General features: G+C 46.2%; 2 protein-coding genes across 9 annotated transcripts in view; one reads left to right on the plus strand and one right to left on the minus strand.

The window, feature by feature from the left end:
* The window catches only part of PLBD1 (phospholipase B domain containing 1), a 43,858-nt gene extending 38,668 nt beyond the window's left edge, over window positions 1–5,190 (plus strand). The window contains exons 9-11 of the mRNA XM_059726253.1: window positions 709–894; window positions 1,575–1,681; window positions 3,583–5,190. Of these exons, the coding sequence (XP_059582236.1) occupies window positions 709–894; window positions 1,575–1,681; window positions 3,583–3,750 (461 nt within the window). The 3' untranslated portion in view covers window positions 3,751–5,190. The remainder of the gene's footprint in view (window positions 1–708; window positions 895–1,574; window positions 1,682–3,582) is intronic.
* Window positions 5,191–8,918: 3,728 nt separating this feature from the next.
* Window positions 8,919–15,790, minus strand: part of ATF7IP (activating transcription factor 7 interacting protein) — a 146,208-nt gene continuing 139,336 nt past the window's right edge. For all 8 annotated transcript variants that reach the window (XM_014610916.3, XM_014610913.3, XM_014610914.3 and 5 more), the window contains exons 14-15: window positions 15,156–15,268; window positions 8,919–14,666 (exon numbers count right to left, since the gene is read on the minus strand). In XM_014610916.3, coding sequence (XP_014466402.1) covers window positions 14,250–14,666; window positions 15,156–15,268 — 530 coding nt within the window. In that variant the 3' untranslated portion in view covers window positions 8,919–14,249. The remainder of the gene's footprint in view (window positions 14,667–15,155; window positions 15,269–15,790) is intronic.

Consider the following 15,790-nt stretch of genomic DNA (forward strand, 5'->3'; position numbering starts at 1 on the left):
TGGCTGTTTCCCCAGGTATCTTCTTCTGCCGAGTTACCTTCTGATCAGCTCTGTAGCAAATTACTTCTGTGGTTCCCCTCTGATAGCTCTCAAACTGCAGTCTTCTGCTCTGTGACTGACTTTGCTGTGGCTTCTTTCTGCCTTTTGTTTGCGGACCCCTAGGGAATTCCTGATGCCAGGGATCCTGGTCTGGTCTGTGTCCTGGCCTATATTCTTTCCCCTCGCTACTGTACACATGTTGGCCCATTTCTCAGCACTTCATTAGGCCTCTTTGGCTCATTTGAGGATATTTTCCCTTCTCTTCAGCTGGAAAGAAGGAAGCTCAGCAGTGCTGAGATGCGCTTGGCGCAGAGAGACAGTGAGGGCAGGTGAAATGTGATCTGTGCCCTACTCTCTTCAGATTTGATCTGAATTACTCTGGTCTCTCCTGGGTGTACCACAAGACTCCTGTAAGCCCAGGCTGCTTTGAGGGCAGGTCTTCACCATGAATGTCTGAGGGATAGGACTCTGCAAACACAGCTTCAGCAGTGCACTTACCTGTGTGTTAACTCACATATTTGCAATGGCCACATTGCTGCTGTCAAGCAGGGTCTGTGCCACATCTCTGGTTGTGTGCTGTCAGGACAAACATGGTGTTTAAACTAACAAATATTTTAAACAGAGTTTGCTCATACAATTAACTAAAGGAATGGACTGCTTCTCTTGCAGGATACTGGCCTTCTTACAACATCCCTTTCCACAAAAACATCTACATCCAGAGTGGGTATGAAACGTACGTCCAGAAGTATGGGCTGGACTTCTCTTATGAACTCGCTCCCAGAGCAAAAATCTTCCGGCGGGACCAAGGGAAGGTGTTTGACTTGGACAGCATGAAGTACATCATGAGATACAACAGTAAGCACCCACCTATTATGTGTTGATCCGATTGGTTTTTTTGCCGCTTGCGTGACAGGAGTGTGCAGTGACCCTGAGCCCTGCTGTCCCAGGCATGGGGATGCTGCTTCTCCGCTGGAATGCCCTTCAGGGTTCAGGCCTCTCCTGCCACTGAGTGGACTTCCTCAGTTCAACTCAAGGACTAGGGCAGGCTGATTAAGCACCATCTCTAGGTGCAGATGGCCAGAGATGTTTTACTTAGATTCCTTTTTCCACATACTAGGGTTGCACTGACTTGTTACACATGGATCTTGGAAATCCTCTCCCCTACCCTGCCAGGGGGTCAGGGAATGGGCAGGGGTGGGACTGTCTTTCTTTGGTGCACTGAGCAATAATATATTACTAGGATCAGCTGGATAGAGCCTCCAGCATTCTCTGTCTCCTCCTGTTGCAGGGGGTGTTGCGAGACCTGGCTCTTTGCCATTTTCTTTTCAAGTCAAGAACAGAAGAAAAGTTCAGGCTGGAGCTGCTTGCTATCCCGTCCTCCCCTTCTTACCCTGTCTCTTCTACAAGACACTTTTCAGTCATTGCAACTTCCCTGCCTGTCTGCATCACATCTGGTCACAATGTCCACCACCAGGGAGGGGCTCCATGAGAGCAGACAGACTTCATCTCCTCTCTCTACCCCATTTTATTGCCAGACTACCTGAAGGACCCCTATGCCCAGCATAATCCCTGCAACACCATCTGCTGCCGGGAAGACCTGAACCCTTCTTTGCCAGTGCCAGCAGGCTGCTATGACACTAAGGTAAAAACCTCTAGAGCATCTGGCCACTGCTGCACCTCCTCAGGGGAGGCAGGGAGCCTGCCTGCACTCCTTCCAGGTGTGATCTTGGGTGGAGGTGGCCCCCTCTCTGGCCTCAGGCTGCTGCCAGGTTATAAGCTCAAACATTGTAGCCAACACACTTTGTTCATGCGAGAGCATCTAGGGTGAAGGATGGCTTTACTGGCTGACCTGCTGAGCACCGCCCACAGGCAGCTTGCCATGGCTAGTAGTACTTTTCAGCCCACCTGCCCCCATCACCCCTGGGACTTACCATACAGAGATTGGCTACTTGTCAGGGTTTCTGAGACCCCAAGAGAACTCTGGGGGGTGGGGATGGAGGAGGCATCCAGCTCATAGGACAGGGGTTCCTGCCAGTGAGTAGTGGTTGGTCTCCATCTCTTTTGCCTTGCAGATAGATTCTGCCCCTTGCTCTCGTTCTTAGGGCAGCCCTGGGAAGGTGAGGGTCAGCACCCACTGGCAGGGGCACAGGAGAGGTGCAGCAGCCTGGGAGAGGGTAGTGGCACACAAGAGCCCATGGTATTTAAGAGCATACTTGTCTTCTCTGCCTACATGAGACCCCACCAAGAGTCTGCTAGAGCCTGGCAGCAGGTTGGGCTCAGGAACCGAGCAGAAGCTGAAATGAGTCCCACCTCAGTCTGTTTCCTTGTTGTTAGGGCATCATGGAGGGAGGGGGAAGGGGCCAAGCACCTGCCTGTTCCCATTAATGGGAACCATGTGGACTCCTCCCTGGAGCTGCTCAGGACTGCTGCTTCCTCCCAGCTGAGCTCAGCCCAGCCATCACCAACCCTTCGCTCTCTGCTGAATCGTTTTGCTCAAGACTGATCCTTTCTGAGCCAAGGCTGGCGAACGCTAGGGAGCTTCTCATTTACATTCAAGATTCAGTAAAGAGGAGCAGCTTTTACCAGATGTACAGCTACTCTGCTCTTGGTGCAATCACTGAGCAAATAAATGTTAACCCTTGAAGCACTGGTGGGTCTGAGGGCATTTTACCCTCTTGGGACTGGCTGGTTTCCTGGGCATGGAGTGAGGCTGAGGGACAGGCCCTACCTGACATCTTTGGCAGAGCCAGTTGTGAGAGTCTCCCCTCCTCCCTATCCCCCTGGAGTCCTGCAGGGCAGCAGCTGGGGATCACTGGAGATGGAGGTCACTTGAGCAGCAGTCCAGAACCCGCTCTGTATGGAGGAACGGGTGGCTGGTGCCATTCTTGTTCAAAGCTTGTGATGCTCAGGTGGCAGTGGTAGCAGCACAGGAAGAAGGGAGGTCTGGGATCTGGCAACGAGGAGGGCAGGGAAGTGGAGTTAAAATGAAACAGAAGAGGGGAGAGAGTTTAGTTGCTTCTGTTTCAATCTCTGTTGCAAAGCCTGGAGGGGAAGTGCATGCTCAGAGCCCTGGGACCTGAGGGAATCTCTGAGGCCTCCATTTGGGCAGCTGTGCCTGGCACAGGAAGGAAAATTAAGAGTGCAGCAAATGTAGCTTTGGACCACCTCTGTGTTTCTCTGTATCCTTTTTCTTAAGTCCCAGGGGGACGTTGGGGCAGCTGCAGTGCTCTCTTCACAGCCCAGTGAGCAGATCAGCTGCCTTGACACCACTGGGGCAGCCTGGATGGCTACAGGGCAGTAGCCACACACTTGGTCCCCAGGGCCTAAGTTGGCATTACACCAAGCAGGGGTTGTTAAAGGGTCAGGCAGCCTCCCTGTGCATGGAGATAGTGCCCAGATCATGGAAGTTTACTATAGTTTTGTCCCTCCCTCCTGCCCATATCCACCTGGGCTGTCCTAAGTGGCCTCTCTTTTCCTGCTGTACCTCTGCCTCAGAAGCAAGGCAGCATTTGGGCCCTTGCTGTTAACCCCTGTCCTTTACAGGTGTCTGATTTCCACATGGCGGGGGCGTTTGCATCCAGTGCCATCAATGGCCCTTCAGTGCAGGACGGGCTCCCTGTCTTCAGCTGGAAAAAATTCAACAAGACCCGACACGAGGGCCTGCCTGAGTCCTACAATTTTCCTTTTGTCACCATGAAGCCAGTCCTGTAAAGCCAGCATCACTTTTTCAGGAAAGGAAAATAGATTTTTCTTTTCTCCCTGCAGTCTTTCCTTCTCACATGCAACGAAACGGCCTGAACGTCCCTACCTTTGTGCCTTAACTGCTCTCTCTCTCTCTGCTCTTCTGGCTGCTAAAGCTTCTTTCTCCAGGACCAAAGGGGCAAGATGGTGCATATGCCCAGATCCTCCCTGGTGCTCAGGTGGCTGTGGCCCATGCAAATCACTGGGACTTAGACACTTGAGTGCTCTTCTGGGATCTGGGCCATAAGAGCTATCATGGGTTATTCATGAAGTGCAGTCACGGCGGAGGAGAGGGAATGGGCACCCAGCAGCAGCAAACAGGGAGGTTCACTGGGTCAGTCACTCCACTGTGAAGTGGGGCGGCTGCTTACCTTCCTGTGCAAGGTGCACTGAGCTGTGGCTGGGCAGCCTATGCAAACTTCTAATACTATTGGCTCCCCCCCCCCACCTCACAGTGGAGGGTGATTTAACACCCTTGTGAAAAGCCTTGACATCTGTGTGCAAGAGATACCACTGTTGGTGTGTTAGTATCTAGGAGCCAGTCAGGGTCCAAGGGCCCTTTGTGTTAGGTACTGTATGTACACACATGCACACATGCAGTCCTTCTCCCCAGAACTCACAGTCCAGTGTGTTAAGTTCTCTTCTGCATGCTAATGGGAAAAGGATCACATATGTTTGGTCTCAGCTCAAATCAGCAGATGCAATGGGAGTCTCTAGGCTGAAGTCAAGGATGAGTGGTTTAAACCTAAGCAGATGTGGTTTGCTGTAGCACACAGACCAGTCACCTATTCCAAGGAACATCAGACCAGGTGTCTGTCAGGCAGGATGACTGTGCTGCGGATTTTGCTACAGGTGAATGCAGTGCAGGCACGTAAAGGGAGGAATCCTCCCAGGGCTATGCACAACCCAGCTGTAAGTGTGGGAAAGGAGGGACTTGTCAGTCCCAGTGCAAGTGGGGACAGGGAGTGGAACAAGTTCACTTTGTAAAGCAAATGGAAGTGACGCAACTCATCAAGATGCAGAAGAGCAGCTCACAACACAGGGCATACAACAGGAGCTGCTGCACCACCTGAACAACAGCAAGGGGATGCAAGCAACAAAACTGGACTTTTCAGTTGTCATTACTGGGGCTCTGCCAGGCCCAGCCAGACATAGTCCTGCTCTTCCATTTTACTGCGAGCGTTCTTGTGAGCACGGCAGTTGCTTCCCACCTGTGGTGGGTTTGACATTTGCTTGGTACTGCCTGTGCCCCGAGCCACACGTACGTACAGCCAGTACAAGTGCACAGGCCACAACTTGTCCAGGGGGTGCGGCAGAGATAGTCCCATTTCTACCCACAGTCCAGCTCAGCACTTACCTCTGTTCCTGCTATAGCACATCTCCTTTAATAAATGCTGCTTGGTTTTCTTAGGTGCCAGAATTCTCTTCAGTTAAGAATTCAAATTAATGGTTTTATTTGCAGTTTACCAGGATGGGGGGAGGGGCCTTCCTTCTCAGACACTGCCTCAATGTAGTCGGGTCCTTCACTCTGCATGCTGCCAGGTGGCAGCAGAGCCTCACTCAAGCTCTCATGCAGGGAGCAAAGCAGCCACATCCTTCCTCATGCTGCGACCGCGCCTTGCACACAGGTTTCGTATTTACAAAGTAAGATTGCAAACCAGCTGGCTGAAGTGCTGCCATCTGCAGCTCGAGGCATCAAAGCACAACACTGCATTGGCTAAGGAAATAGTATGACACCTGGTGCCTGCTGGCCTCTTACAGGATTGAGTGGTCTTCCAGGAGCCTGAGAAGGACTGCAGCTTGTCAGGCAAGATGAGGTCGGGGGACCAAAGGCTGCTTGGCACTGCTTATAGGGTTCTTGCTGACCCAGGGCTGTCCAAGCTGTACAGTTCGGGCTGGACAGGCCATGGGACAGCGGACTGTGGCTTGTGGGCCTCAGACATGATGATGTCTCCCCTCAACATGAAGGAACGGCACTTGCTGCCACCAGACTGTACTTCCTGTTGCCCGTGGTTCCAGGATCCGCTGCTGCTGTCAGTTGGGAAATGTCAGCTGAGCATGAGTCCCTGTGCTGGGGAGAGGATGATGAACAAGCAGATGAAGTATATTTGGGTGTATGTATCATCCGTGATCCTGTAGCAGGGCAACAAGTTGCTTGATGGGATAATCCTTACTAGAAGATTGGTATCTTTGATGGTGGAGGACATCTTATGTTACTAGAAGGGTCATAAATACTGATGGAGTCCATTTGTCATGGAAAGCAGCATGCTTATGTGCATCTCAGTGTCACTGGCTAGCACAGAAGAGCTGTTTTGCTCTTGTTGAATGGAAGCACAACTCTTGTGAGGTTTCGCTGTTAGTGCTTCTTTCCAGGGCTCTGAACTGGAAGTGGGATTTGGCTTATTTAGTTTATAAAACTTGAGTGACCACCACAGCTATCTGTGTGACAGTCAGATGAGAGACCTGCTGGATGATGGGATTGTTCAACTCTTCATTTGCATAGCAAAGGCCTAGGGCCCCAGAGTTTAGCAAGAGGAGCTGGCCTAAGCTCAAGAACTGGAAGTAGAAATGCAGGCACTTTAGGAAGAACTAAGCAGCCTTGCTAAAGAGGCTGGAACAAAAACACAAAGGATGCTACTGGGGCCTGACTCAACTTCAGGGATGTGGTCACTTGGTGAGGTTTGGAGCTTGGCAGTCTTGGAAACGTGGTTGCCAGCCAGGGGAGCTTGCTGCCAGCATTATGATGACCATTCCAAGGTAATGGAGCGTGCTCTCCTGTTATAGTTAACTTTCAAATCCTTTCCTAATTATTCTCAGTAACAAAGATCATTACTAAGCCTTCATTTAAGAAAATCCTCTCTAAACAAAAAGTGGCAAAAACCTTACTTAGATCACTGCATGGGGTGGAGGGCTTTCCCCTTAAGGGGAGGGCAGAAAAACTGTCCTTGCTGCAGGGAACTTATGTGGAAAGACCTCAGCCTCCTGAGCAGATTATTCACAAATGACTTGATCGGGATAGGTGAGCATGGAGATTCTCCCTGACTACCGTCCCTAGTGTCTGTTCTAATGTCCTTATGCCCACATTCCTCCATAAGGATCCATAAGTATCTCCTGCAGAAGGTAAAATGCAACGGAGCACAAGAACATTTTACAGGTTTTATACATCACTAGAGTACGTGTATAAACGACAGGGGTGTAGGTATAAACGACATGCACTTGGTCCAGACTAGAAAAAAAACAATCCCCAAACCCAATCCTTTGGGAAGAGGGGAGAAGTGATGGAAACAATCCAGAGCCTATTAAATTCTCTAGTGTTTATCAAGACCAATGATTCTTAACCAGGTGCCACAAAGTAGCACTGGTAGGTGGGCAAATGTGATTCTAGATAAACCCAGGGATTTCAAATAGGAATCTTTAGTGCTAAAAGCATTCTGACCTGTGGTGGGCTTGCTGAGTTCTTTACAGCAGAAGTGCGCTATTATTTTTCTGTAGTCAAAATTCAAGTGAAGACTAAGAGCTGAAATTTGCCAAGGGGAACTTTGAGTCTTTCAGCTGGTGCCATTTAATTCTTAGTAATACCATATTCATGGAGCATATACAGAAATATTAACCACCCCACGAATCAGAATTTAAGCAGCAAGAGTACAGGTCCAAGCCAGCATCACTGCCAGCGTTCAGGCTCTCACAGGCAGACATTCACCAGAGTTGCTGTGCTGTTGTAAAGGCATAGCATCTTGCTTGCACCACTGCTCTTCTGTGGCCACAGCTCAGAATGTGATACTCTCTGGTAGAGGGCACGCTACAGCTAAGCTGTAGGCTTCATTCACTCTTACCCACCAGGGGCTGTTGTTTACACCAATGCAAAGTGCATGTAAAAGGCTCCTGGACCACGTTGGCTGTGTTTTGCACTTGAGTTGTGCTAGGGTTAATGAGTATGCTAGGTGCAGGAGAGGGTTCCTGAATCAATCCTGTTACCTTTGGATCAGAGCCAGAGAGGGGTTTAGGCCTCCAGTGTAACACGCAGCCTAAGACCGCTGCAGAGCATTTCAGTACCCACTAGAACCTGCCCCACAGACCATGTACAACAGGTAGATTCTCATCTCAAATAAAACCACACCATGCATTAAAACAGGCCAAGTATAACTGTGCCCAGAATTTGGCTGGTGGTCTGATCAGAACCAATTTTTGGTTGGCGACAAGCCGAGTTTCACGAATTGCCAGAACACTACCATTACTAATGCTTCTGCTACAACTAGGAAGCTACCCACGCTCCACAATTCCCGTTTTCTAATGGAGATGGGGAAACAAGGAGGTGATGTGACCTGCCTAGATTGCTGGGAACAAAGATCAAGCTTGTGGCGGTCTGTCTGCTTCCTTCCAAATATATATTTAATAAACTTAAATTCAGTTGACATGATACCTTTAACTTACTTAAGCATCTTAAACCAAGGAGCTTTTATAGAAGTATGAATTCCTTGAATAGAAGGACATGAAGAAATTCTTCTATCCCTTCACTAGAATTGCTGTTTGTAGGCTCTGATCCTGGAGGGACTTGTGTATTTAAGCTTTATGCATTAAGTAGACCACTGACTTGAGTAAGACTACACAGAGTGTGTAAAGTTAGGACCACAGTTAAGTTTTTGACAGCCCAGGGCTGTAATGCTAACATCGCAGCAAGCAACAAGACAGCTCTTTGTAGGAACAAAGTGGGCAAGCGGTGGTGGGGAAGGAACGGTAATACCTAGGCTTCTATTCTGCTTTGAGAGACAAGTTCTAACATGGGTAGCTACACATGACCTATTAGCTTGTGTTGTCTGCCTGGGAGAGTCTGTGGCATAGGGCCTATGCAACTCTGCTTTACAAAGTGAAACGGGACCCTGGAACAGCAAGAGCAAGAGGTGCTAGAGAAATTATTTTGGAAGGCTGAAAGATTAAAACGAGACAACTCTTCATGTTCCCAACAACAAATGGGAATCCAAAACACTGAGAAAAGGCTTAAAGGTCCAAAACTCTTGTGTCTTGCTGTGGCATCCCCCAGCCACCAGCATCTTTATAAAGAGCTGCAACCCTGTCATTTGTGAAGGAAGACAGGAGTCTCCTGAGATGACCAGAGAATCAATCACAGATGACTCAACATGTTAAAAACCCAGGAGTTTATTTCAAAGTATAAATTTCAGGCTTGTTGGACAAAACCCCACTACAGTAACACTTATACACACACTAATCTACAGTACATACAAAAATGGGGAGGTTTTGCAACTGCCCAGTTTAAATTGGACATCAGATAGGTCCTACATTATCTTTATTTACAAGTTCAGCTGCAAAAGAAAATAAAATCAGACTGAATTTTCTACAAAGGATTTTGTATACTTGAATATTTTAATGGCTGATAAATTACTGAAGCCAAACAGGACCCTCACTTGGCTACCCAGTTCCCATATTTACAGATACACTCCATTAAATCCAGACAGCACTTAAAAAAATGCATTTGAGGAAAGAATGCTCAGCCTGCACGATTAGATGAGAAACAAGATGAGTTTCAATGGGATACTGATTAAATTGGAAGACAAAGTAAAAAAAAAAACAACCCCACTTCATTCACATTACGTACCTATTCCTGTTTCATTTTCCCCACCAGAAGACTGTTATAGGGGATGTTCATATTTTTGGGTGCACTGCTTATATAGTATAGCAATGCACCAGACGCCTCTGGACTCCCTACCTAGTTTCTACCCTTTTCCCCAAAAGAAAAACCTAAAATATAATACATCAACAATATATATATACACACACAGACATCAATTATATAATCTCTCTCTCTCTAGATATATATCTAGAGAGAGAGATTATATATATTATTGAGATTATATATATATATATATATATATATATATATATATATCAAGCCTTTATTTAAAAAATGTAGTTAGGATTTCTTTTTGTTGCATAAATGAAAATACTAAAGAGCATAGAAGGCAGCAGTATTACAGCTTGATTTTGTGCAGTGTCTGTAGTACTCTAATACTGGGGCATGGCTACTCAGGGAAACAGAACACATCTGGGCCTGTTCCTCCATATCACATGGATTCTAGTTCATTAGATACTCAGCTAAGCAGCATAGAGGAAGGGATGAGCTGTAGTTGAGTTCCAGTACAATACTGTGATCATTTCCTAGCTAATCTTCAACAACTGCACCCTCTGCTCCCACTGAAGTCGCTTGAAGATTTTCCCACTATTATTATTATTTTTTTTTTGGAGGAGGCAGGATGTGCAAGGGGAAGATAACAGAGGCACTGCCACCTCCCAGTTCTTGTGCCAGAAATTCAAATCAGGATGGCTGAGTGTCTGAATGCTTGCGCTAGATAATCTAACACTCATCTAAGCAGGGTGGCATGCAGTTTGGTGCAGCAGGTTTTTCTATCAGGTGCTGCTCAGGTGAGGCTGACCACAATACAAAAATGTTAAACATATGCTTGAATATAGGCATGAAGGGAACTAACCACTACACCCCACCCTTCTCATAAGCTGCTGTCATTGGTTCAAGAATACAGGAAAAAAAAATCACATGGTACCTACAGGTTATAAAACACCACCATTTTAATTGAATTTGATAATGCTTTCTAAATAAGCTAAGCAATAAAGTGGGGCACAGGAGGGTCAGCAAGCTGGTGTTGGGGGGAAATGGATGGAAAGTAATTGCATTTTGCTCTCAGCATTCTATTTGTGTACAGAAAGGAAACCAATATCACTTTTCTCCAGCCAGAAATCAAATTAATTTTATACTGTTCACAGTCAGGAAATTCAGGTTCCAACTATTATAACAGATGAAAAGAACCATTTAGAAATGAGGATGGGAAAGTGGCTAAAGATGCAGTATTGCAGTTGTTAAAACCTGGAGAACAAGCTCCAATTTGGTATGGGGAGATATCCAGTGGCAAGAATAAAGCCTGAAGCAGGAAGCAGCTTTTACATTGCAGTACTGAGAACACAAAAAATACTCTGACAAAGTGCAAAATTGAGATTAAAAGACAATTCTGCTTCAAATGTGGTTTAGTTTATTTACGAACAAATATTGGAAGCTTCCAATAAAGCTTAACTATTGGGACAAACACTTTCATGGAGAGCATCATCCTGAAAGCAGATCAAGTTTAGTCTTGTGCTGACTACTCCAGGTTTTTTGTAATACTTTAAAAGAAAGTATTTTGCAGCATAACTAGTTATTCCAGAATGCTTGTGGCAAGAAGTTTTGAATTTTAAAATGGTTTCTCTTGGGCAAGGTTTTTTCTTTTTTCTTTAAAAAACCCCCAAAAGATCACAAAACAAGGAAATGCAAGGGCTAGTACGTAACTCACAGCTGAGGAGCTCAATTTCATTTCTGTTGGATTATACAAGAGAAAATATCCATTTTAAAAAACTGATTCTACTCTGAAACATCTATAAAACGTGGCCTAGTAAAGTTCCCTATTTATTGTGGGAAGGACCTCTAGGCCAGCAAACTGGAAGACATACAAACTCACAGCTGGTAATTTAAAAATGTAACAGTGTTCTTCACAAAGCATGAACTGTCACCACCTACTAAAATGAGTATGCACTTGGAATTCATTTAACAATTCGGTTTGAGTGAGGCAGAAGAGAGTCCAAGGCATTTGCCCACAGCTGTGTTAGATCCAAAGAGTAAGTCATAATTGATAACTTTATTAGGATAACTAGGTAGAGAGCTGCTGTACACAAAGTCAACATCCTATAGTCAGGTTAGAGTACAGCTGCATCTTAACATTTCATAAAAAGGTGATGCACCCACTTCTGAGGATTCCTTACAGTTTGTTTTAGGGCCACAAAAATCAACTTCAAATTTCAAGAATTGCTCTTGGCTAAATTTCCCTTTTCATTTATTTGTGGCCCAGGCTTCTCAAAAGGTCTCTGAACACAATGTTAAGATAGCTCTAAGTACCATTTCCATCAGCTACAAGAAAAATCTCTGCCAAGGGTACCTGCTCCTCATCAAGACAAGATTAACAATAGTCACAGACTGGGAAAGGGCAAGAAAAACTATAGACTGCTCTCTCCTACATGTACTGAGCTGGAGTTACAGTGGAGATGACGTTAAACAAGCAGCATCAGGTCCAGGTAGTGGGTTTTTCCTCTTTAAACTATAAATCTCTTTGTACTGAAACAGCTTCTCCCAAGGCCTTTGGTACCACTTCAAATACAAGATATTAAAACTAGTCCAAGGAGGACTACACAGACCTAGAAATTGGGAGAAATAGCATTATGAATGGCCATTGCTGGCTGTTTTAATCTCAACTTTACATACATAAACTAAATGCACTATAAAGCAGGTCTTATTTCTTGAAGGTGGCAAAGAAAGTAAACCCAGAAAATTTCAAGGCATTATTGATTCTTGGCACCAGTGAAATGGGGCGCCTGTTATTCAGCTGATGGGTTGGACAGTGTTCAAAGCTGCACCCCAAAATTAGAAAGACCCAAAAAATTAACCTGCCCCTAACAAATACCACAAAACTTCTGTTCAGAGATCAGCGGTATTTCTTACTAAATAGCTGCTAAAGAAAAGAAGGAGAGAACACCTCCTGCTCACCTGAAAGAATGACAATCCCCGTGCCAGGATGGATGGAATACGTATTACAGAGCGAGATGGAACGCAGAGAAGGTGGGGTCTCCTAAAAGATCCTGCCACGTTGTGCTATTCTACCAACATCAGCGCTTTGTACGAACAAAACCAACTTACATCTTACAGCCTTGCAAGAGATTTTAGCAGCACCTTTGGCATTTAAAGGCTTTTTTCTTTTTCAACCTTGTTTTAGTTTTAAACCAAGGGCTTTGAGAATTACAAGAGAACACATGCGTGCATGAGAAACCAAAACCAACCCACCAACCTAAACATCTCATACAGCTCAGCCAGGTGCTGAAATGCGTCAAGGATGGCTTCATGCTCCCATTCCCCTGAAGTTGATTAATTTTGCTAAGCAGAAAAGGCAGCAAACTGGGTCTGTTCTTCTGAAGGCTGGCAAGGTTGCACCTTATCTGCCTCTCCTTGTCCATATGTAAAGCATGCTCTGTGTCACTATTCAAAACCGGGACAGTAACAAAGGCATGGTGGGGAGGAAGCTTTCCTTTAGGCTCATCTCAGAAGCATCATGAAAGCTCCTTAAAGTCTACAACTGCTCCACAGCTTTTGGGCTAGTGAGCAAAATAAGATGTCCAAAACTGTTCTGGCTTTGGCGGTTAACACATGCAGATGGACAAGGGGCTGGGAAAAGACAGGAAATGGGAAGCCAACTTAAATGTTGATACCGTCTTGTACTAATACAACATCCAAGCATGTGTGATGAGACCGAAAGCTTTCACTGTGCCACACAGACTTCCTTTGGCTAATTCGTAGCATGCAGCTTTCCCAGAACAGGAAAAAGGTGCTGACGCAGAATACTGTCTTATATTGCCTACAGTCATCTTCATAGGACAAAACCTAGCCATTCCAAGAATTTTAGTGGAAATTAAGGGTGCCAGGTGCTACACTTCCTGGAACCTACAGAACTAGACAAATGGTCTGGGGCCAAGAGGAACCTCAACAGGAGACTACAGGGGGAAAGAAAAAAAGACTAACCAACACAAGATATCTGGCTACATTTATTTCTGAAAGTACTCTTTAAGGCACAAAATAAATTTAAAAAAAAAAAGAGGGCTGAATGTATGAGAGGAGAGGACAGATAATTCATCTGAGCTAGGAAGGAAAAATGCAGTCTCTACAGTCCAGTTTCAGATCTGGCTTGACAATGCTCCCAGACCCTGTTGGGAAGCGGGGAGTGAAGAGAGGTTTGTATCTGTGGGAGGTGGGAGGTAGTGGATGTTTCTTGCACCACCTCCAAATTTACACACACACCCCATCACTTGCCAAACTCAAGCTCCCTTGTCCCCTGGAGAGCACACTGCAGTGTGTAAGATGAGTCCAGGCTACTCAGTCTTTCAGTACAAAAGAAGTCAGACCCTGAATCCTCTTTCCCCTCACAGCCTGCCCACTGAGTGGTGGGGAGTGAGTGGGCAAGTCTGTTCCTTGTCCTCCTGTTAGCGCCATTTAACTGTTCTCTGCGGTACAGATGTGTTGATTTGCTTCAGGCAAACTGTGCAATAGATCATCCTGTTCCCAGTCTGAAGCAAAGGCCCAGATATCCAGGTTCCCCCTGGATAAAGGGTTGGTATCTCTGGGTGAAGCAGCTCCAAGGGCAGAGGAAAACTTTGATTTCAAACTGCCCAAGACTTGAACTAGCCAGGAAGATGGGTTCTCTCATGGCAGGGTGAGTATTTATTTTGCTCTTGTTTTTCATTGGATGTAGTGTATCACATAGGGCTGCCCAAAATTATCCTGTAGAGAGTGAATTTCATGCATGTGATTAAACCCCAAACTAGTGTAACTTGGTGGTGGGGCAGGTTTAAAGGCTGCAAAGATCTCTAGCTTAACTGGTCTGGGAAGAGATCACATCTGTGGATTGGGGGTCGCAGAAAGGTCCAAAGCGTCCATAAATGTCTTTAGCCCGGACAGCAAAGTAGTATTTGCTGCCAGACACAAACTGAGTGAGAGTGCATGCCATCGGGAGGGGAAGGGCTTTCACCTCCCCAATCTTCTTCCACTGGGAGGGCATGGTGGCACTTGGGTCCTCATGGTAGGCATACAAGTGGTAACTGTCCACACTGGCACAGCTCCGGTCCACTTCTATGACACTCCATGATAACACAATACCATTCTGGCTTTGTACTCGTGCCAGCTTTAACTGAGGCTTCTGAGGCAGACTGGTGCTGGCTGCTTCAGGGGGCAGGCGTGCTGGCTGTGGGGCCTCTGGCAGTGGTGCAGGATGCACAGGGCGTGGGGGCTCCTAAAGAACATAAAAAGGGTATAAAAGACACAGTCGATGGCTTCCATTGTACAGCAGTCCCTTTTATTGCCAACCCACACATTATATCCTTAGCCTTTGGCAGACTTTAGTGACTTCTTATAGCACCAGAAGTCTGTTCCTGTCACTACAGCTTGAGGTCATTATAGCTTGACCCCATGAGACCCCCTGCAGACAGCTAGTGCTGTTCTGTAAGAACATAAATCCTCAAATTGTGCTGTGCAGATCACTGGTGGTCAGAAGGACACTTGCTGGTGGTGTGTCATGAGGTCACATGGCTACAATTCCCCTTGTTAGCAACTGCTGTAGTAACAACAGGAGGGTGATAGTAACCACCTGAATGGAGTGGGTGGAGTCCACAATACACATCCACACTACAAGTAGCTTGCGAACCTTTGATGCAGCAACTGACCTGCAAATGGTGACATCAGCACAATGGTAATTACAGAATAATGGTGTAACTGTACTTACAGCATGCACCTGTGGTGGCCGGTGATGCACCGTGAGTTGCGGGGCTCCAGATCCAAGAGTTAGCCCGTTGTTCACAACATACGCAGTTGTTTGAGGTACTCGCACTGTAACACCTGCAGGGATGGTGGAAGCACAGTTAAGACTTTGGACCAAGCAAACCTTTACAAAACTAAGCATACACATAAAATAAGATTTGTACAGAAAGCCAAAAAGGGCCTTAATGAGGTGGTGCTCCAAGAAGGGAAGAAGCCACAAATAGAGGTACTTTCCTCTCCCAGCAATCAAGGAGAGACAGCAAGGGTAGGAGTCTGAATTAGCAACAGGAAGAAGAGCGCCATCTGAAAGTCCATCCTGGGAGTCGAGAATAATTTTTAGCTCTGGCAAATGACAGCATTTCCCTCACCCCTGGCCATGTATCATAAGCAAAAGCAGATTGATTTGGGATGAGGAAGATGAAAACCACTGCCAAAAAATAAGATTTACCCCACGTATCAGTGCCAAACACTGTGGGTACCACAGAATGAAGCATTTCATTCCATCTGAGAAGAGCTCACCTACAGAAGGAAGTGCTCTGTTTTATGAGGATATATACACAGAGATTATCATTGAATTAGAAGCCACAGGGAACCACCCTG

Source organism: Alligator mississippiensis, chromosome 4, assembly GCF_030867095.1.
Source record: "Alligator mississippiensis isolate rAllMis1 chromosome 4, rAllMis1, whole genome shotgun sequence".
In the NCBI taxonomy this organism is placed as follows: domain Eukaryota; kingdom Metazoa; phylum Chordata; order Crocodylia; family Alligatoridae; genus Alligator; species Alligator mississippiensis.